General features: G+C 38.5%; 2 protein-coding genes across 2 annotated transcripts; both read right to left on the minus strand.

Annotated features, from left to right (window-relative positions):
- Window positions 1-1,041: 1,041 nt before the first annotated feature.
- LOC117454093 (UDP-N-acetylglucosamine transferase subunit ALG13) lies at window positions 1,042-11,443 on the minus strand. The gene is made up of 4 exons (XM_034093180.2): window positions 11,210-11,443; window positions 8,337-8,499; window positions 5,025-5,163; window positions 1,042-4,507 (listed from the first exon to the last, which is right to left on the minus strand). The coding sequence occupies exons 1-4, from the start codon at window positions 11,288-11,290 to the stop codon at window positions 4,396-4,398; spliced, it is 495 nt and encodes a 164-aa protein (XP_033949071.1). The 5' UTR covers window positions 11,291-11,443; the 3' UTR covers window positions 1,042-4,395.
- Window positions 11,444-14,096: 2,653 nt separating this feature from the next.
- On the minus strand, window positions 14,097-18,381 carry rap2c (RAP2C, member of RAS oncogene family). Its single transcript, XM_034092906.1, has 3 exons — window positions 17,657-18,381; window positions 16,149-16,434; window positions 14,097-15,333 (listed from the first exon to the last, which is right to left on the minus strand). Exons 1-2 carry the CDS (start codon window positions 17,927-17,929, stop codon window positions 16,156-16,158), a joined length of 552 nt encoding a protein of 183 aa, XP_033948797.1. The 5' UTR covers window positions 17,930-18,381; the 3' UTR covers window positions 14,097-15,333; window positions 16,149-16,155.
- Window positions 18,382-22,919: the final 4,538 nt, after the last annotated feature.

Raw genomic sequence — 22,919 nt, forward strand, 5'->3', positions numbered from 1 at the left:
CGGTTAGCTACAGTTTAAATTGATTCAGGAGAAACATCAAAAGGTCGGGACTTGTCCTAGAAAATATCTGCAATAATAAGGGAGTATCCAGATTTTAAGCCTACTCCTAGATGAATCCAAGGACTGTTTTCATTATCTAAAGTGACCTCAAAGCAAAGGTGACGTCTTCAATTATATATTACAGTGCAGAACCAAAATACTGAATGTTCTAAGAAAACAAGGAAATATTCACAAATGACAAGCTGGATTTAAGGGATTGTTTGCCATTTCAAGACTTAAACGATAAACAATTATAAATACTTTTTTACTAACTTCTAAAACAGGAAGAAAATTGAGGCTCCAACTCAATTTTCTCTGTGCAATAACAGGTCCTGGGAGACATGTTATTAAAGGATCAATTAAATGGAAGAAAGCATCGTATCTCTTTCTATAGAAAAGGGGCAGATTCATTTTAGATCGACAAATAGTTTCTACTCTACAATGTATAACGAAGATATTGACTGAAGATCTTTCTGGGATCAGGGTTAAAACTTCTCTGGGGAACTGGCTGTGAATTCCAGAAAATTCCTAGAAATGTAGCAAATTAGAATGAATTATTAATTCTCCTTTAATTTCAATTTGACTGGAAGCAATAAACCACTTAGCACCTAACAAGGGTGGGGACAAATGATAACGCTACATTTCAGAGATGGTATGTCTGAGTGCCCTGGATCCACTGAGCGTTAAACTTGTTTTCCGTTGTTTGTTAGTATAACTTACCATTTCCTTTTTCAAGCTGCTGTGGTTGATCAGCTGTTCCACAGCATCAGACAGTTTTTGTGCTTCACTTCACTGTCGTTTCTACAGAAATCGTTCAAGACAAAAGCAGAAGGGACTTTCCTAAGAAATATGTAGGCACAGTTCTGGTTTCTTCCTGTTGTACAGTAAGAAGATATTGTTCATCAAGCTGCCAGAAATGCCATCTACCCCTCAGGGAATTTGGGAAATTAACATTATACAAAACAACTAATACAACTACTAAATGTATATGCCATCACACTGTTCAATTGTTCAGCACCATAACAGGTTTTATTAACACATTTAGTTGGTGAATTATAATAGAAAACAGAAACGTTCGACCTCTGTGTCAAAAAGAGGACAAATGTTGCCTGCCCTAACTCTAAACACTGTTCAGATGTTGAAGAGCTAAAATAAACTATGTGCTGCTGTTCACCCATCACTTCCTGTTTAACCAAACCTCTCCTGCTGAAGAAACCGTAAGAGTCAGCGTTGTCTGGCCAACATCAACACAGGTTTCCTGATATTCTACAATGTGCCTTTTAAATAGCGACTCTTGGTGAACAAGACTGAAAAAATATCTGTCTCTGGGTTGTTCAGTAACATACACATTATAGAGGATTTAAAGCCTCTCATACAGTTATACATGAAGCAGGTAGACTTAGAAGAAAAGGGGGTCATGGCGTATAAAGAGGGGTTATACTTAAAGGTCACCTATTATGCAAAATCCACTTTTTCATGTCCTTTACACATAAACATGTGTCCCCTCTGTGTAAAGAGATTCTGAAACGTTCAGGAAAAAAGATTCACTCACTTTTTGTCCTGATCCATTTATATAAAAACCTGTCTGAAAATGAGCTGATCAGATTTTGGCCATTTTATGATGTCATAACGTTGTTGGCGAGTACGGCAAATAAAGGTTGTAACAAGCAGTAGCTCTGAGAAAAGTGACTAGAACGCAACCACACTTAAAAAAACAACAACACACTTTATAAAGTCAGGCAACACTAACCAGGCTTCGTGTGATTCTGTTTATTTGTACCCTACTTTGACCATCCGTTCGCTGTTATTGATCATTGTGGAGAGCAGGCAGACGTTTTGTTTTGTATTATAGCAGCTATCGGATGGAATCAATACATGGGCTGTACAGGTTGTCGTGTCCGACTATCACAAGTAGAATCATAATGAAAAATACGCCGGTAAAATGTGCCTGTAGAAAACGGCTTATGCCACAATAGGATAGCAACAACAAGTACATGTAGTCAGTTTAGCTTCGGTTGCTATGCTAACATCACCCATTTTATACCAGAGAAACTTTAATAAAGCGTTGTGATGCTAAACAGCGTCAATTCAGACTGACACACATTCACCTATGGGGAATTGGGGATATGTATCAGCTTCTTGTGTGACAGTCAGACAGTGAATACTTTACAGCGGCCGCTGCCGTGTGAGCTAACCGGGAGCTAACGGGAGAATAAACTCCCATGGAAGAGCAGCACTGCAGCGGTCGGTAAATGCCGCTGAAACACATTCATAAACAATGAACCACGGCACTCTTGAGAAAAGTATAAGCTTGGAGAAGTCGTTATTTAATTTAATCTGGCTTCGTATATGATTAAAAGCAACACGATCATCGACCGGACGGAGTCCCCCATTATTGTTGTTGTTGTTGTTGTTGTTGTAGTGAGCACCGTAACACCGTTGAGGAGAAAATCAGCGACGTAAACTGTGACGTCATGAGTCATGACGCAGCAGCGGCAGCACCAGTCGGGCTCTGGGCGGTGTGAACAAAACGGCGGCTGAAAAGAAAAACCGGTTCCGAACCAGAGAAGCTCTAGCACGGAGCTAGAACGGGAATTGCGTTGGTGTGAAAGCCCTAAGAGAATCAGCACTTTTGAAACAGGCCTGAAACAGAGGGGATTATGGGATGCTGCAATGATCCGTTTGGTATTTGGAGCCAAACACTTCAGAGACATGTTTTGTATATATCTGAGACCTATAATATATTGATGAAAAACAGTATAATAGGGGACCTTTAAAATATTAACCACATGGTACCATATAAAAAACCTTCTCCGAAAACAGCCTAGAGCTTTAACCCACTAAATGTATGCATCTTGCCAGGTTGGGTAAGTGCTGAAATGATAATCAACATTACCAGGTCAACATTATCTCACCCTTGTGGTAAACATTGGAACAACTTAATTTTCTGTGTGTTAATTTTCCGTGTCATCATAAAGCAGAGAACTGGATTTGTGTCTGCCTTTGGAATAAGGGGAAGTTAAAAGAAAGTGATATGAAATCATGTACAGAGAGCCTTGTTCAGTGTTGGTTAGATTATTCAGATTTCCTTTCATAATAACCTTGGTAAATTCCATATTTTTTCATTTATGATATACATTTTTCTTCTTTATTTTTATGTACAAATGCACCACTATGATTTATGGTCATGGTGGTGCATTCACACATGAACAGTAAGGAGTTATTTTCTATAATAGACACCATAAATGAAATATAAGTGTGTTTTTTTTGACCCGGTGAGGTGGTTTTCTTGAAATATCTTTATAAGTAAAAAAATGTTAGCATTTCATATTCCAGCTATTCCTCAAAAAACATGTTTTGGATATCATGCCATTCACATTTTAAATTTAAATGTTATACATTTTAAGAAATTGTAGTTTTTGTATTACTACCCCAAGCTTCCATAAGTGGGTAAAAAATGACCCGCATGCATGGCATCCTATGGGAACCTTTGATTCTTATCACCTGTTGCTGTCAGGAATACATTCACTGTGACCACACAGACTACATCACAAGTGACACCTCTCAGGAAGATTATTTTACACAGCAAGATCTGATACCTATCAGTATGGTAATAATAATAATAATACAATATATTTTTATAGGGCTTTTCAAGGACTCAAAATCGCTTTACAATATAAGGGAAGGTTAGGGTGGGGGGTATCGGACTATCAACCGGCATGGATTGATGGGCGGTGGAGGAGAAGAGATGGAATACTGTGAGGGTCTCAGAATAGCGGAGGTCTTTGCATCAATATGTTCAAAACTTCTTTTTTTAAAATGTAAAAAAAACGTCAAATTATAAATAGTGAAAAATTAAATATAAAATATTTCTAGTGTGAACGAAAAATATAATACTAAATATTATACAAGTGATTTTTCTTAACCAAAATGACAAAAATGGCATAAAAACACATTATTATAATACGGGTCCTTTTTGACCCACTTATGGAAGAGTGTAGGGTCCAGTCACTCGTGCATCGAAGGGTTAACTTTATTATTTGCCCCTTTTGTATGTTTGTTTGTTTGTTTGTTTACCATGTAAAGCGGCCTTGGGTCCCTTGAAAGGCACTATACAAATGTAATCTATTATTATTTTGATGTAATAATGAAATTCTGTAACACTGAGATTTCACAGACAGAAAAATATATGTTAATATATTATTATTTAATATTCAAAATGTCAAACAAGCCCTAAATTGTTCAACAGTTTGCTGTACAATCAAATTAAAAGGACGCAATCTACAACAATTCCCTCCATATTAAAAAAAGTATCATTATGTTACAGAAAACAAGCAGTCCAGTAGATTTAGAGTTTCACTGAACACCGAGGGCTTTATCGAGGAAATGTGCAAAGTTCTTGGGCTGTCCGGGCAAAAAGGGCTGAAGAACAGAGAGATCCATCGTCCTCAGAGTTTCTGTCAGGGTGCTGAAAAATGTTTTATGAAAAAAGGATTGTTACTTTCATTTAGCTTAAAACGTCACATCTATAATAACATGGAACACGAAAAAGTATTAAGATATACAAATTTACAAAACAAGGAATTAAGAAATTGGCAAAAATCTAAATTTAAAATCTAATATAGAAATGGATAAAAGACGTGTTAATAAATTCATAAATAAATAAACACAATCAAATGAACAGCAAAACAATAGAAATAAAAAATTACATTTAAAATATATTATTTATATCTGCTTTAATTATTTATTTATGCATTTATTTATTTCCATATTAACTTCAACATGTATTCATTATTTTATTGGTGCATTTAAGTTGGTTATTTAAGTATTTAGAATGTATTTATTATTATATTCAGTTATGTAATTCTTTATCTATACCTGTATTTAAAAATACACATTTATTTATACTTAAGTCATTTATCTGACATGTATACATGTATCAAATCATTCTGACCTTTATAAAGTGTAAAGATGGAAAGTCATACCTGCATGTGCAGTACAACAGGTGTGAGTCCATGTGCAGCTGTCTGGCCATCTCCAGCTGGTGGTTGTTCATCAGTTTGTCATTGACGACGACCAGCAGAGATTTTCCAGCACCGAGCGACTCCAAACAACTTCCTGCTCCTGAGAAGAAAAAGAAGATCGAGATCCGGTCAATGTGAAGATCTGGAGTCAGGCATTTTCTTAATTTCTCGTTGTCTTACTATAGAGTGAAAGTTCAAGATAGACTTTCATACAGAGTTTTGAAGCAAGCTTAAAACGGTCAATTCATACCAGTAAACTAATTGTCTACTTTGTGTTGTCCGTTGCATTCAACAGATTGGAAGCTCTGCCATTCAAGTAGAGATGTGCTGAATATCTTTTTTTTCTTCTATTGAGGTTTTCGGAAAAGCTCTGATAGTATGATGCCATGTTGAGGTATACCTCAACTATGAGAGACAGAATGAGAAAAAAAAAAAATCCAGAAAATCACATCGTCTGATTTTTAAAGAATTTATTTGCAAATTATGGTGGAAGATTTGGTCAATAACAAAAGTTCATCTCAATACTTTGTTATATACCCTTTGTTGGCAATGACAGAGGTCAAACGTTTTCTGTAAGTCTTCACAAGGTTTTCACACACTGTTGCTGGTATTTTGGCCCATTCCTCCATGCAGATCTCCTCTAGAGCAGTGATGTTTTGTGGCTGGGCAACACGGACTTTCAACTCCCTCCAAAGATGTTCTATAGGGTTGAGATCTGGAGACTGGCTAGGCCACTCCAGGACCTTGAAATGCTTCTTACGAAGCCACTCCTTCGTTGCCCGGGCGGTGTGTTTGGGATCATTGTCATGCTGAAAGACCCAGCCACGTTTCATCTTCAATGCCCTTGCTGAGGGAAGGAGGTTGTCACTCAAAATCTCACGATACATGGCTCCATTCATTCTTTCCTTTACACGGATCAGTCGTCCTGGTCCCTTTGCAGAAAAACAGCCCCAAAGCATGATGTTTCCACCCCCATGTTTCACAGTAGGTATGGGGTTCTTTGGATGCAACTCAACATTCTTTCTCCTCCAAACACGTCTAGTTGAGTTTTTACCAAAAGTTCTATTTTGGTTTCATCTGACCATATGACATTCTCCCAATCCTCTTCTGGATCATCTAAATGCTCTCTAGCAAACTTCAGATGGGCCTGGACATGTACTGGCTTAAGCAGGGGGACACGTCTGACACTGCAGGATTTGGCGCGTAGTGTGTTACTGATGGTAGCCTTTGTTACTTTGGTCCCAGCAGGTAATTGACTAGGTCCCCCCGTGTGGTTCTGGATTTTTGCTCACCGTTCTTGTGATCATTTTGACCCCACGGGGTGAGATCTTGCGTGGAGCCCCAGATCGAGGGAGATTATCAGTGGTCTTGTATGTCTTCCATTTTCGAATAATTGCTCCCACAGTTGATTTCTTCACACCAAACTGCTTACCTTTGCAGATTCAGTCTTCCCAGTCTGGTGCAGGTCTACAATTTTGTTTCTGGTGTCCTTTGACAGCTCTTTGGTCTTGGCCATAGTGGAGTTTGGAGTGTGACTGTTTGAGGTTGTGGACAGGTGTCTTTTATACTGATAACGAGTTCAAACAGGTGCCATTAATACAGTTAACAAGTGGAGGACAGAGGAGGCTCTTAAAGAAGAAGTTACAGGTCTGTGAGAGCCAGAAATCTTGTTTGTTTGTAGGTGACAAAATACTTATTTTACCGAGGAATTTACCAATTAATTCATTAAAAATCCTACAATGTGATTTCCTGGATTCTTTCCCCCCATTCTGTCTCTCGTAGTTGAAGTGTACCTAGGATGAACATTACAGGCCTCTCTCATCTTTTTAAGTGGGAGAACTTGCACAATTGTTGGCTGACAATTGATGCCCCACAGTAAGTACATCAGGTTTCATAGAGCCAAAACATTTCAAGTGCTACTCAACTGGCTTTAGATAAGCCAGTCCTTTAATAGTATATAAGTGCTTTGTTAGATACTAACTAACCACTTCTATACTAAGTGCGTTTTTGTTGTCGTTTGTTTTTCATTGTATCGCTCGAAGTGGAGTCGAAAGAGATGAGTTTTCAGTCTGCGCCGGAAGATGTGTAAGCTTTCTGCTGTCCTGATGTCAATGGGGAGCTCATTCCACCATTTTGGAGCCAGGATAGCAAACCCACGTATTTTTGCTGATGGGAACTTGGGTCCCCCTCGCGGTGCTGGTGCAGCGAGCCGTTTGACCGATGCGGAGTGCACGTGCTGGGGTGTATGGTTTAACCATGTTCTGGATGTAGGAAGGGCCAGATCCATTCACAGCATGGTACGCTATTGATCTTGTGCACAATAGACTTCCTCTAAGGAAAGGTTTTGCCTCATTATAACTCAAATACAGTCGTCCATGACTTGCTGCTTCTTTCCTTTAATTAAAAAGTTTCAGCTATGCAGGATAATGACTTGACAACCCACCTATTGTCTATCGTCATTCTCACTAACACTGTGCACATGGAAGGATAGGAAGCACGTCTGAAAAAACTGTGAAGTGGCTTAAAGGCAAGCAGGCCACAACTACAATCCAATCCAAGAGATTTGCTTGAATATCATCCTGTTTTTATAGTTTGCTCGACACCCTCTGATGCCCTCATGCTGTGTTGCCTGTTGCTGTATTAATCATCAGTTTTCTGTTTAATGTTTGCACATTGCTGACATACCTGTATTTGCTCTTCCTTTGAAATTTACAGTCATTAACAGAAAATAATGGTCGTGGCACATTGACCTTATCAATCATTTTTAATAATGAAAATCTCTTTAAAAGGCTTACATTTACAGATTGGCAGCATCAATTGATTGTGATGGAATAAGAAACATATTACATTGATACATAGCCTGCACAGTTATCAATCCTAAACTACAACTTCAGCATTAAAGGCTTAACAGCATATACATGGACCATGGAGGCCGATTATTTACTATAAAGGATTCAGATATAAAAGATGGTCAAGCGAATGATTGGTTTCTCTAAACAACGTTTTCTGATCTTAGATTAGTGTTTTTTTATTCTAAATACTTGAGATGTTTTTGGCATCTATGCAATTGAAATAAAATAAAAATGTCAACAGTAGGACCATTCTTGTTTTGTTCGGTTTGATTTTGTTTTGTGTCAAGGCAGCAATATCTTTGTGTTATATAAAATGTAAAAAGGAGTTTTTGTGGTTGTTAAAAATCTAAATAAAACACTATTTACGGGAAGAGTGAGTTTCCAGGTGGCAGGAGCTCATGGTTTTTGATACTTTACTGACCTGCATGGCTGATGACGAGGTCGGCCTGCTCGATGTCTTCTGCTATTGAGTCTTTGAATCGATAAGCCTCCAGTGTGACGTGCGGAGAGCTGTCAGCAGCTGGAACAAGAGACCCTCTACCAACCTGAAGGACCAAACGCTCATATCCACGAGCCGTTAAAGCCTGTGAGGAGAAAAACAAGTTATTATTAAACTAGTCACATGTTCAAAAACTCCTACTTTGAATTTGCTGCCGCGATCAAATCAAAAGTCCTGAATTCTTTGTGTAACTATCAACGAAGAATAATGTATTGCTCAAATTTAATTTATTTTCACTCGTTAGCAATACAATTTAGTTTTGTGTATTTGATCCTGCATATACAATTTAGTGCCACAAATCTTAAAGGTCCCATGTCATGCTTTTCTGGTTATTACCCGTCCCCTTGTGTGTTATGAAGGTTTTTATGCATGTAAACGGTCTGCAGAATCACAAACCCTCAAAGTACACCCTGTAGCGAGTAAAACTTTAACACAGAAAATACCTGTCTATGCTGCTCCAGAATGCCTCACTAGAGATTTCTCTTTTTCCATTGTTTACTTCTTGGGTATAGTGACGTATTTGGGTATAGTGATTTGGACCAATCCTCGGAGCCGTTACGTTACATCCGCAGAGCCGTTACGTTTTGGACCAATCCACGGACTTCCTCACACACACACACTAGGCGGGACGTTGCGAGGCTCGCTGCTGCGAGGAGCGGGACAGTGTGAGCTGGCTCACTGGTGTGGGGTCGGTGAGACAACGAGACACAGCGGAACTCAGCCTGGGCACACACCCAAACCGCCAGGAGCTCCAACAAGGCTTTAGGACAGGAGAGGTTTCTCAATACTCTAATTTACCCTCCTCGACTTCTCGGTCCTCCGGTTGTGACCCGGAAATGGATTTCAGCGCGCCATGTTGAAGGACATCTAATTTCTCTAAATGCACTTCGAGGACCGACCATCGAGCATCGAGCATCGAGGAGGCTCTCTGGAGGAGCTCTAACCGAGGATACACTGATGGGTCCTCCACGGCTCCTCCACGGATGCATTTCCGGGAACGGTGGAAGCGTTACGCACGGCCGGACTTATCTCAGCCAATGACAGCTCTGCATGCATCCCCTGGATATTATTTTAGTAACCGCTTGAACACACCTACACACTGTAGGCCTACAGTGTGTAGGTGTGTGTGTTGTACAATGCGTACGTAGATGCGGCGGACAGACGGGTCTCAGTTGGTTTGGTGTCCTCTGCTTACTTTTAATACTTGTAAATACAACTTTTGGCCCGTAATTTCAATTCCCCATTTCAGCGACCAGAGAGGGGGGGGGGGGATATATATATATCCAGTCTGATTGTGTTAAGTATGAGAGCACTCTCATAATAACGTGTTTGATTCTGAAATTGTATATATATTTATATAAATATATGTGTGTGTATATGTCCGCATCTGTAGCCTGTTATTGTCTCAGTCATTATACAGCACTGTCAATTAATTAAAAGTAAATATATAAGTCGTCATGAACACATCTGTCCATCAGACAGAGGGCTGCTGTGCCTCCTGTCATCATTGATGGACGTCTCTTTAAAATGACCGCTCAGAGAAGAGGAGTTCTCATTTCTCTAACCGCCTGCTGCTTCCCCTCCTCTCTCCTCGGTTCCCCTCCTCAGTCCTCCCCTCGCATCTCCTGTGGGCGGGACTAGGTATCGAGGATAGGAGTCGAGGAAAGGAGTTGAGGAGGGGAGGGGAAATTAGAGTATTGAGAAACCTCTAGAGAGTGAATACACATACTTTACAGCAGGGGTCTCCAACCTTTTTTAGGATGAGAGCTACTTTAAAAAAATAAAACAAGTCGTGAGCTACTTTTACTTCTCCTTTTTTTGTATTTAGCACATTTGAACATTATGATATGCTTACCTTTAACCTTTGTGTGCTGTTTGGGTCTGTGGGACCCGTTTTCAGTGTTTACTAAAAGAAAATGTATGCAATTTCATTATTTTTAAAATGTTGAAGTGAAATGCATCAATCCGCTCCACATTGATTTTCTTCCCGACTGCAACGCTGGTCCCGCAAATCAAGCAAGAACATGATTGGTCGACATTCAAGAACATAATTGGTCGATATTCATTGTGGGGGTGGGGGGAGGAGGGGTGTCAGATAGATATAGAGTTGTAGTAATTAGATAGAGTTCACTATGATTGTGGTTTCGTTTATGCATAGGGTAGATTCTTTTAATTACATTTCCTATTTTTTTGTGTGTATTTTTGACATTTTGGATTTTCTTGGCGAGCTACATATTGAGGGCTTGCGAGCTACCGGTAGCTTGCGATCGACGTGTTGGAGACCCCTGCTTTACAGAGATGATGTATGAGAAACCAATGTGAGTTTGGAAAATTGCACAATATAAATCTATTCTAGTAGACCTCAACAATGGAATTATGATCAGTAGAAATGGCCATGACATGGGACCTTTAAGTATAGCCTCGAAGCTAAAACACCCCTTTTATAAGATAATCTGACTGTATACTTTTCATTATTCTAGCCACATTTTATATTTATAAAATTTGATTCTCAAATAAATTACGATCAGATTTTGGAACGAGAACATTCTTCAATGTTAGACCTGTTTTTTTAATCCTCTTATGTGATTTTACTTTGTATGACAATTTATTTAATTATTTCTCTTTGGTATCCAACTCTTTGAATGATTTACATAACCTGAATAATTATGCTATCATTAAAAAAAGTACTGTTCATACAATGTATTTGTATTATTTAATTAAGCCAATAAAAACAACAACAAAATCAGAATCAAACTCGGGTGCTCTTTTTTTTTAGCTTTAGCTTGTTTACTCACCTGAACGGTCTCTGGACTCGTGATGCTTTCAATGAGCTCATCGAAGCTCGTGGTGCCGACAGTAACAAACACGGTCTTCATATCTGCTTATCTCTCAGTTTTCTTTATGTGTTAAAGTATTTTTAAAACACTTTACAGCCTTTTTTCTCACAGCTCATCTCATCCTGACAGCTACTTCCGCATTAGACTGATGACGTCAGAGTCTGAACCGTGAAAATACGTGCTGCTGCCTCCGCGAGGCCTGGAGCTACAACTGCTATATTTTCATACTGCTAATACCACTTTAAAGCCACTTTAGATGATTCAGAGCTGATTTTCTGAAGTTATACATGAAATATAACAGTATAAAATGTGACTTATTTATAATGAAAATCATCTAAACTTAATTCATACAGCACCTTTTATATCAAACAATAAAACAATAGCCATCATTTTACATAACAACCTATAACTCATAATAACCTTGTAGTCAGGGTTCAGACTGTCTGAGGGAGTCAGGACTGCAAACTAACATCTTTTAAATAATTTTTAAAATTTGATTTTTTTTTTTAAACTTACAGACACACTTTTTTGGTTTTCTGGCTCTGTTTGTTTTATTGTCTTGTGTTTTAAATGTGGTTTGTATTGCTGAAAAGCACTTTGTTTTGAAAGTTGATATAGGAATAAGGGGGCATCATTCATATTTATATATTTTCTCACAGCTCAATTTCCTGGAACACCACCTCTCATGTCTCAGAGACAGTGATGAATCACCCTGTCTCCGTGTATGATAAGTAAGCACACCTGCAAAATAGAGCAGAGACCTCCTGTAGCTGGTGAAAAACACGAAACATGCTGACGGAGATTTAAGGGAGTCAGGGCAGGAAGTTTGCACCTGACACTGACAGCTGGGCTCCTTGGGACGCCCCCAGTGACGAGCTGCCTCAGAAGAACCCTGTGAGAACTTGTGGGTCAAAATATGTCAAGGTCAGTGGACCATATATATGTGGAAGATTATGAGTGCCAGGCTTTAAAATGTGGTATTTCTTTGTTTCATTTTGAGAATAAAGTGGAAATGCCAAGATTAAAGTTGATATTTCAAGATTAATGTTATATTTTTGAGAGTAAATAAAACCTCTAGCGTCAGTGCACATACTGACAGTTCAACTTTATTCTCGAAATCCAACATTTAAAATAAATATTATTTGTTCCCCTGTTCCTAAAGCCCTAATAATCCTCAGTACAATGGTCTACATTTCACAACAGGATTTTCCCTCTGATATCTAGTTAACTTTTAACCTCTCATTTATTTTTGTCGCCATACATGTTTGCTATTATCTCATGAAACGTTCACTCTTTATTGCATGTATCATACCAGACAAGCATGCTTAATGTCTTCAATATTATGCAAGTACTGTCTACACACACTTTTACAGTCAACCAAATGTGGCAGTTAGTACCTCTTTTGACCTTCAAATCACCAAGTGTGTCTTCATGGAGATATCAAAAGTTATGAAAACAATGAAACAGATTACAAAAATATTTCCCATTACTTAAGTACATACTGGTTTTGTTGTCTAATTCACTACAAATTAACAAAACGTGTATAACTATCTGTATGACCCTGGGGACCTTTGATATTTTGTGGCAACATGAACAGTGTGGAGGCTGCTTTCTCTGTCCTGTAGTTCAACCACACATTAGAGCTGCAGTGATTAGTGTTATTTGTGTAAGGTGAGTTTGTTTTGTTGCAGCTGACAGCCCAGAGGCACAGTTGTTTTTGTTTAAGACCTCTCGTTCTGCAATGAAAGAAAAAACAAGCCGGGACATGCTCTCAAACGTTGTCATGTTTTCCCCACAATAAGCTTTGAGGATCTGTGGTGACCCTGAGGGATGCTCAGGCTCACAGAGCACCAGCAGCTCCACCAGCAGCAGCTCCTCCACCTGACCGCCGCAGAGCGAGAGGAAGAAGAGCCAGCTTCACGCTCTGTGGGATGTGGAAACTGCAGCAGCATGTGTGACAAAAGCAAGAGAAAAAACTTGCAAAACACACTCCAACTCCACTGGTGCATAAAAACACACAGAGCAACAGGGAAGTGGAAAGTGTTTGTGAGAACTGGTATTTTCAGAGGATGTAGCCTCAGAAAAAGTTTTGTATTAGTTTTCTCATTGTCAGATATGTCCAAAAAGATATAACATCATATGTGAAAGAAATGTCAAAACTAATTTCAATTTCCTCGAAATGTCGAGGGCTGCACAATATATTTGTCTTTGTTACATTATTGCGACATTTCAAGTTATTATATATTTTACATTTTGCCTCAGTGTGCAGACCTAGCCTGTACAAGTAAACCAATCAACAACACGTGTTATATCTGCAACCAACACGTCTATAATGATTGCTTATAAGTTAAAGTCATACAAATCACAAGAAAGAAATGTAACCTTAAAAATAACGGGGTGTTGGTGGACCATGTGAATGTTGCCATCACAATACCCCAAATGTTTAATAGGGCTGCTCAATTAATCGTATTTTAATCACGATTACGGCTTGCAACGATTCCGAAAACAATGAAATCGAAATAAAACGATTATTTTATTATTACTTTTTTTCTTATTTAAATAATATTTTTTTTTTTCCACTTGAATTATCCTTAAAGTTCAGGGTAATCAACTGTTAAAAACATACTGTTCAAATGTTTTTTCTCCAATAAATGGATGTTTGCAAAGTCAATGAATAATTGCAATTACAATTATTGACCCAAATAATCGAGATTATGATTGTTGCCATAATCAAGCAGCCCTACTGTTTAACTTCATTTACAGTCACGTTTAGGGATGAAAAAAAGATTATGTATGAATGTTTTGAACAGAGATAATACTGTAACTGTGCCAAGGGACAACAGCAGAAAGGCCAGCATGTTTATTACCAAATGACAACAGCTTTTTATATTTTTGAGAAGAAAAAAGGAAACATGAGACCAGGGTGCGACAGAAATTATTTAAGGCTCTGTTAAATCCTCAGCTTTAAAAACAAAACAATGTACCATGTATCCTGAAGAGTCACAGAAAGCAAAAACTAGTATAAAATTAAAAGTTAAAAACTGGCTACCAATGTCTTTAGTCTTAAATAAATAGGTTACTATAAGATAAAGAAAAATACAAAGTTAAATCTGATTAAGAACTTTTATCAAACCACACTGAGTTATTTGATGACAAGAAATCAGCGTCTCCTGGAATAAAAGCAACACACGCCATATAGTCAAACACAAATATGCACTGTGAGCTTCCTTTGGTTGTTCCAAAATCATTCTCCCACAGAGACTACTCAATGGAAGACCTGCGTCCACGCGATTCATGCCTTGTAGAGACTTTGACAGAATTCAGGCTAAAAACAGTCAAATGGCTCTTCCTATCACTTCAAGTTGATCTAGTAGAACATTTTTCAATTTTGAGCATGCATGTGTTCAGATGAGTTTTTCTGCCTCAGGCTACTTTGATAATACAACAACCGTAAACTCTTGATGAAACATGTTTAATCCACAAAGTCGTACATCCTGTTTCCTGAAGCCATAGAACTCATTGCGCACGCCGCTGCAGTCTGCGTCAGTTAGAAGAACTATTTTAGAGAAGACTTTCAAAACGAGCGAGCAGCATACCCGGGCAGCGGCCTTGTCGAAGTATGCATGCTTAAAAGTTTAAATGTTTCAATATTATGAAATACTTTGTCGAATTCCAAATTTGAGACATAATACAAGTAATAATAAAGTATATAATAGTGATTAAAGCAGCTTTAAAAAGAAGCTGCAACCTCATAAACCCTTCTGCTTATTATTTCAGGTATACTTCCGACTAAAAAGGAGAAATAATAAAAGACTGAAATTCACAGATGGCCGCTCGTAACAAGTCCGTCTGACTGACTCCATCCTGGGTCGCAGCAAAGGCCGTTAAGGTTACAGCAGAAACGTCTTCTAACAGTTATGATATCAAAAATAGGACCGACGTCTTTCCTGTCAGATGCTCTGTGAGAAGCAGTCAGAAACCACATTGAACAGAAACTCTACCACAGCGGTGAGTTCCTGTTCGTTTGTCCCCAGGGTCATGGTTAATCAAAAGCCTTGTGATGATCCAGACAGGTGATGCATCTAGAAAGAAAAGAGACACAAAACAGCTTATTTATACAACTAATGGTTCAATAGACAGAAATATAAACACCTCCTGTTTTTGATCCATTTAGTATTTTTTGTATCTTAATAGTAGAAAATGCTTATTTTACTATGAAATGTCTTTCTTTTTTCAGTTTAATTATATATTAAACCGCTCTATGGATTTTGGACTGACATAACAGTCCAAAAGACATTTGCAAACATCACGATGGACTTTGATAAACATTTTCCACTTTTTGGGACTTTTTAAAGACCAAGTAGTTAATCGAGAAAATGATAGATGAAAGGAATATTTGTTAAAATGCAGCCCTTAAAACAACACCTTTAAAAAGCTCAAACGTGACTATGTATGGTAACACAGGCAGCATCTCTCACAGAATCAGAGTGAACTTCCTGTTTTGGAACAACTTATTTTTCAGGATGTCACATTTTCCTCTTTCTCCGGCTGTGTGCTTCATTAGTCTCTCAGCCCGAGCCACTCATACAGTTGTGTTCTGAATGCCGCATACTTTCTGCGATCTTATGATAACAAGCTAAACCAACGGTTTGCCAGAGCAGCACCACCCACTCATCCTTCTCACTTCCAACCTCTCCTCTCCCTCACACAGCACCGAGACGCCACACAGTCATCCATTTGTCACATATCTCCTCAGCTTGTGAAGCATTTTACACAGACACCGCAGGGACATTTCATCACATCTTGGAAAATGAATGCTCGGCCAACTGTGCTCTTTGGGACAGCCCAAACATGAACGCAACAGCTCAAGAAAAGATAGGAATGGCGCTGCCGTTACCTCTTTCTCACTGCACCACACAGGCTGTGCAGCACTGCTCCTGCTTCTCCGGCAGTGTAGAATAATTCATCTGTCGGACAATCTCTGCGAACAGCTCGTCCACCATAGTCTTGCTCTTGGCAGAAGTTTCGATAAAAGGGCAGCCCCACTCCTGAGCCAGAGCGCGTCCATCTGCACCCGCCACCTCGCGCTCAGATTCCAGGTCCACTTTGTTTCCGACCAGGATCAACGGCACCTTCTCAAAGCGCTTCACTCGCACTATTTGGTCTCGCATAGGTCTGATGTCCTGAAAGATGAAGAGCAAGAGTTTAAGGGTGGTTCCACGTGAAACTTCAAGCGGTTTACAGAACTGAAACATCAGCTAACTGGCTCTTAGCAGATTTGCAATGTTCAGTTTCACAATGGAAAAGAGAGGGAATTAGGTACAGTCAAAAAGTCAGTATGCATTTAAAAAAACATTTTAAATGCCAACGTCAACAATGAACACACAGGGTCAGGGCTGCTGTAAAAAGTTATAAAAGACTATGTTTAAATGCTTAAAGAATAATTGGCATAGGTTTTAAACATGATCTTTCTAAGGTTTAATGGGCTAGCTTTTCAAAACTAGTATTTGGTACAGAAACATGGCACATCGTTTGATATGCAATATCTTCTTGTATAACAACATCATTAGACAAGTATTGCTGTCTTTATGAGACCTTTGAGTTTCTGAGTTTTCTGTTAAACTTGTTGGAACAGTTTTGGTTACCATGAGGCCGAGACGTTTCCTTCTTTAGTGCATGCATGTTAAATCAGAACCTGTTTTGCAAGCTAGGTAGCATTAAGCTGTTACCTAGTTAATTACTTTCACATGTAAATGTCAAACACTTGGGTGTTTCTTTGTATGTTTCTCAAAGGCCTTCAAAGACGCATTCTGAGGTACAAAGTATACCAACAAATAAATGATGAGAGATTTGTTGCTAAAGCTGGAAATAAGAATATAGAATAACTCAATTAAACCCACATGTACAGGCTGCAACATTAAACATATGAATGATGAACGATATATCTGATATGGGCCATTTTGTATTATAGTATACTTTTGTTAACTAAATGTTGATAAGAATTGATTTTGAACTATTGCCTGAGTACGACTTGCAACGACTTTGACTTGTAACAGAGTATGTTTACAGTGTAGAATGGCTACCTTTACTTCAATAATATACCTGAATACTTCTCCAACTACTGATGCAATACACCACATACCAAAGCACAGCACAGACATATGTAAGGATGTCAATTAATCAAAAGATCCTTAGCCAAAATCACTTCAGCAACACTTGCTTTTAAATTGATGTATAGATTGTATTTGACTTCCCTCTTTGAATAATAAATAATAAACCTTCAGATGGTGCAAGACACTGCATTTGGGTAGTATGCATCACACCCCATGCACAGTGTATACATGGAATGCTGTGATGAAGTACATAACTATGAGCAGGTAATGTGTGTTTGATGACAGGTGGTACCTGGAAAGACTGCTGGTTGACCAGGCTGTACACCAGGATGAACCCCTGCCCGTTCTTTATGTACAGATCTCTCATGGAGGCGAACTGCTCCGTCCCCGCCGTGTCCAGGATCTCCAGCACGGAGGGAGATGAGTCCACCTCGATCTCCTTGCGGTAAAAGTCCTCTATGGTCGGGTCGTATTTCTCGATGAAGGTGCCAGTGACAAACTGGACGGTCAACGCGGACTTGCCGACGCCGCCGCTGCCCAGCACGACCACCTTGTACTCTTTCATCGGGGCGGAGGATGCTAACGTAGCAGCTAACGACTTAGCTACACCGCTATACTCGCTTCATAAACATTTATCAGGCCTTTTAGAGATCTAACAAGCGAAATATTAAAAAAAAAACTCCTCCCCCTTTACATGACTATCTACAGACAGAAAGTCACGGTGACAAACATTACTCTTCCCCTGCACACGGCATATCGATCCCTGCTCACAGCAGCCCGCCGGGTGATGTCCGTCCGGGCCTGGTTCTGGTCCCGGCCCGAAGCCTCGGCACCGGGGCGAGCTATCGACGGACACACCGCGGGTTTAGAGCTACACTCCGAGGGTCCATGGACGACGGGTTATCGCTGTTCCTGTGTTTGTTTGACTCAGTGCTGCGGAGCGTTGGTCACAGAAAGGAAAGCTTTTTTTTTCTTCCAACAACTGATTTCCTGAAGCTAACGGTCGGGTTTCCGCTAACGACAATATGACTTCCGGTTTTATTGTTTTCAAAATAAAAGCCTCTTCTCTAAATTGACCCTCAGTGCTGTTAATAATACATTTACAGACTCTGCAAGACACCAACTTCAGTTTGACTTTGAAGTCATCTTCTTATTTTTCAATCAACGCACATGTCATTTCTTGCATTATACATTTGTAAGCATTATCATCACATCCATTTAAACTATATTTGTATAATCTTTCATCCTTGGAAGAAGATTTAGGCCACTTCCTTATTTATAATTAACAATGTGTTGCGAATGATTAATGTAAAGCATAGAGTATTATCATATCTCACTTCATCATTTATCACTCCAGTTTGAATTTCACAACCATTTTTCAATACACAATTCTCCATCTTATCCACAAATCGGGTTACTCCCACCACTCATATTTGACATATTGTTACATTGTCCTGTCAGCAACTGTAGTAACGTTATTTTTAAAAGCAGAACATCAAGGGTGTGGTTTCTCCAGTGGATAATCTTCTATCATATTGCTACACTGATTTAGAGTTGTGTGTCAGTACTCTACCTAATGGCAGGGTGTGGTCACAGGTGCAACACACTTGAAAACTAAACACTTTTAAACACAGAAAACTTGAAACTTTGAACCAGTCCAGTGAAACACTGATTATTAACCTGTTATTAAGTTACTCAATTCTATGTATGAAATACACTTTTTAAGGCTTTTATGATTCATATTTCTGTTTCTTTTGGTCTCTTCTCAGCACATGATGCTTACAAAATGATTTGGTTTAAAACAAGCGATTTGATTTGGTCTCATATGAACCTGATACCATCCTAGAAGGTGTAACTATGTATTATAACATACTAGAGCCATTCAGGTAAAATAATATTCATAACAGCTCGTTTGCACACAAAAAGAGGAAGAACATTAAAAAGCACTCCAAGAGGATCACAATGATGTGTTTTATTAAAGGTCAAACAGAAATAGCAGAACTCATCATAGGCACAGTAACTTACTCTTAATAGCTATACACTGCAAAATAAATTGGCATGTAGCACAGCAGCACGTACAAGCACCACAAGCAGAAAACCGAGTGAAAATATAGATGACGAAGAAACAGCGGTCACGTTCAAGTCGGTCCTAGAGTGTCAGGGAGAGTTTTTCATATGGCTTAGTCCTGAACAGTCTTTGGCCCCCATCGCCTCCCACGGGTTGCCATTCAGTCTGAGACTGTCCTCAATTTAATAACGACTCTCCAACAAAGGATTTTAAATAAAGGGACAAGCTTTACACACACTCAATACATGTGCTGTTTTAAGTCAATTGAAATGCAGAGTAAAAAGAAAGTAATATACATTTTTTATGATAAAGGCACAATTACAACTGAATTGTATTACAAATAATGACAACAATAAATCAATTCAAAACAAAGTCACATTCTTATTCACTTGTTTGTGTAAATGTCAACCCACAGTATGTTGAGTCCACTCTGTGAACAGGATGAGTCAATCCATCACGTGCAAACCTGCAGGAGCAGAGCTGCGTACTGCTGCTGCTGCTGCACGAATCACATTGGAAAACCAGGTTGTTTGCCATTTTGACTGAAAGCCTGAGGAGAAGTCAGATTGGTTGTTGTTTAAGTTATTGACAACAAGAGTGCAAAGAATAAGAAAGATCAAAGTAAAGTGAAATCAAAACCCTATGAAAATTCAACTGATTTGTATTTCTGCTCCTCTTTCCTTCCTGCTGCTTTCCAGCCTGCAGGTGGAGCTTCATGTGTGCATCTGCATCCATGTATTTATGATGAGCATTTAACTACTAAGTTAGTCCTTTTTTTCCCCCTTTTTTTTTATCTCAGACTGATTATTTATCCTCTTGTTTGTTATCAGGTTCAGATAATACAATAAAAGGACTGAAAAAGAGCTTTTTTAAAAGCAAATCATTTGTGGTTTAGAGCTAGGCAATGTCATGCTTGGCAGAAAACAAGGCTCTAGCAAACAAAAATATTGATACGAATAAAAGTAAAGATCCCTCAGAGCAATCTTTTTATACAGTAATACAATTATAGACATACTCATAACAATACATTGATTTGATTTTTAATCAACTATTTTTTTCTATATTTATTCAAAATAAATTTGGAGTATTTTGACACAGTTATGTACATAAGTGCAAACAAGGTGAACATCACACATTCGTATACACCTCAGAAAGGATCGACATCACCCAGCACAGCTGGGCACAAAGAGACCTCTGAACCACTTCCTGTCTGAAACTGAAACAGAGGAGCTCGCTCCGCTCGGCCTCCACACACACACTCTGAGGAGGAGGTGAACATGAGCATCGCTGACAAATTTGATTTTTACTGAAAAAGATAAAGATCTTTCAATGAATCCAAAAGCCTCTTTACCTTCCTGACAGATAGGTGTCTGCTTTAAAAGTCCATTCTTATTCCTCAAAACACCATGTACAAGAACAAAAACAATTAAGGTCAAAAGAACAAAACAAAATAAACACCTGATCTCCCCTAAGGACCTTTGGATATTACAAGGATTTAAGTTTTCATACAAAATATTTAATCACGCTGCGATAACAAGACAAACTAATTAGACATTCCCTTTTTGAATAAGTTAGTGATGTATGCCATTTCAATTAATGTGAAAAACAAAATCCCAAGAAGGATGATAGAAAGGTAGCCATGTTGTTGTCATAGCAACAATTAACATAAACAATGACTCCATCATTGTATACAAATGAATATTAATTTTAATTAATTAATCTTATATATTTTCTTTGTTGGTCTACACAAAGTATTAACTATGTATAAATGAGTTTTATTCCATGCTGTTTTTTTTTTTTTTTTTTAAATGTCGGGTTAAAAAAAAGCTTAACTTTCCATTAATACATGTCACTCTCATACAGCTATCACATCTTTATACAGCGATCAAGAAGTAAGGCCCTGTGTGCCCCGGGCCACAGAAAAAATTCTCAGGACCAAATAAACAATACACATGCTAAAAGATCTGTTCACTGGACACAATGATCAGAGCGTTTAGCATTTTCAGGAGTTATGATTCATGACTGAAAAAAGAAAGGGCTTAAAATAGAATAATAGAAACATTGGAACAAGGGAAAGAGATAATAACAGAGAGTTCTCATGCCACACCATATTTCATTTAACACACTCTTGTGCATTAACAAGAGGCACGATTTCTTAATCAAGTATTCTGTTGTTTTCCAGCTGGATGAGTGAAGGCATACTGATGTGAGGGGATGTGTTCGGCTGGACAAAGCTAGTATTTAACAACTTTAAGATTTAGACAAACTAAATTGTCTGGACATTCAAATCATTATTATTGAGTAGGAGAGAATTATTTATTTTCAAAGAGTTGAGAAGATGTAGCTGTTCAACACACTCAAGAACAGGGGTAGAAGAGAAGTGGTTTTCCTTTAGTTTGATCCACCGTATGGTTAAAGGACATAAATGGTTGCTAACAGAGCACTTATATACGAATAAAGGACTGGCTTATCTAAAGCCAGTTGAGTAGCACTTGAAATGTTTGGCTCTATGAAACCTGATGTACTTATATGATTCTGTTTTCTTCAAGTTTGTGTCTTCCTGGTCGAATGTACTTATTGTGAGTCGCTTTGGATAAAAGCGTCTGCTAAATGTAATGTAATGTAATGTTTCAATAGAAGCTTCAGAATTTTCGGAAATATGTTATTTACTTTCTCTAAGAGGTTTAGATCAGAAGATTGATGTCAAACTCATGTCTGTGCGGTAAATAAGAGTCTTGAACCAGGAGAAAGGTTGCTTAGCTTAGCATAGCGACTGAAACAAGGGGGAACCCAACTCTGTTCAAGCTAGCAATAAATTGTCAAATGTTAGCTTGGAGAGGAAGTCTTTTCTTTGTCTTTATAACGACCAATAAGTGAAATGGCAGTACAGAAAATGACACATTTCAAACTTTCTCATACTTTATGCTAAACTGCTAGCTTCATAGCTATCAATCTGGGGAGCAGTTATTCTCATCTAACTTGGAAAGAAAGCAGATAAGCACACTGTTATTCTTAGTGACACATTTGTTCAAATTCAACGTGAACTTAAGATACAGTTGAAGTAACTCAGTGGTGCTAAGGTTGTGTTTCAGGTCGATATTATTCAGTCAAGGGGAGAAATCATCCACTCAACCCAATGGAGCGGTGCCTCCACGTTTCCCCCATTGAACACCATAGTTAGTGTTAATGGCGGGAGGCGGGTGAGGGATTGGATCGGGGTGTCCAAACGTTTATCACCGAGGGCCACATACAGACAAATATACGAAGGGCTGGGCCACTCACTAGAGGTATATTGCCTCATAAGTTCAGTTATATCAAATGTAGGTAAATGATGCTTGTGAGTGTTGGCAGCTCATCCCTTAAAACAGAAGCCTAAGATTGATTATAATAAGGAGAAATATGAAAGGGTGTATTTCAAGCTTGTTATGAAAATAAGTCATTGGGCTTTTTTCTTTTTATTTGTTAGAAAATGTAATTGACGGAATTT

This window comes from Pseudochaenichthys georgianus, chromosome 10, assembly GCF_902827115.2.
Source record: "Pseudochaenichthys georgianus chromosome 10, fPseGeo1.2, whole genome shotgun sequence".
Lineage (NCBI taxonomy): Eukaryota > Metazoa > Chordata > Actinopteri > Perciformes > Channichthyidae > Pseudochaenichthys > Pseudochaenichthys georgianus.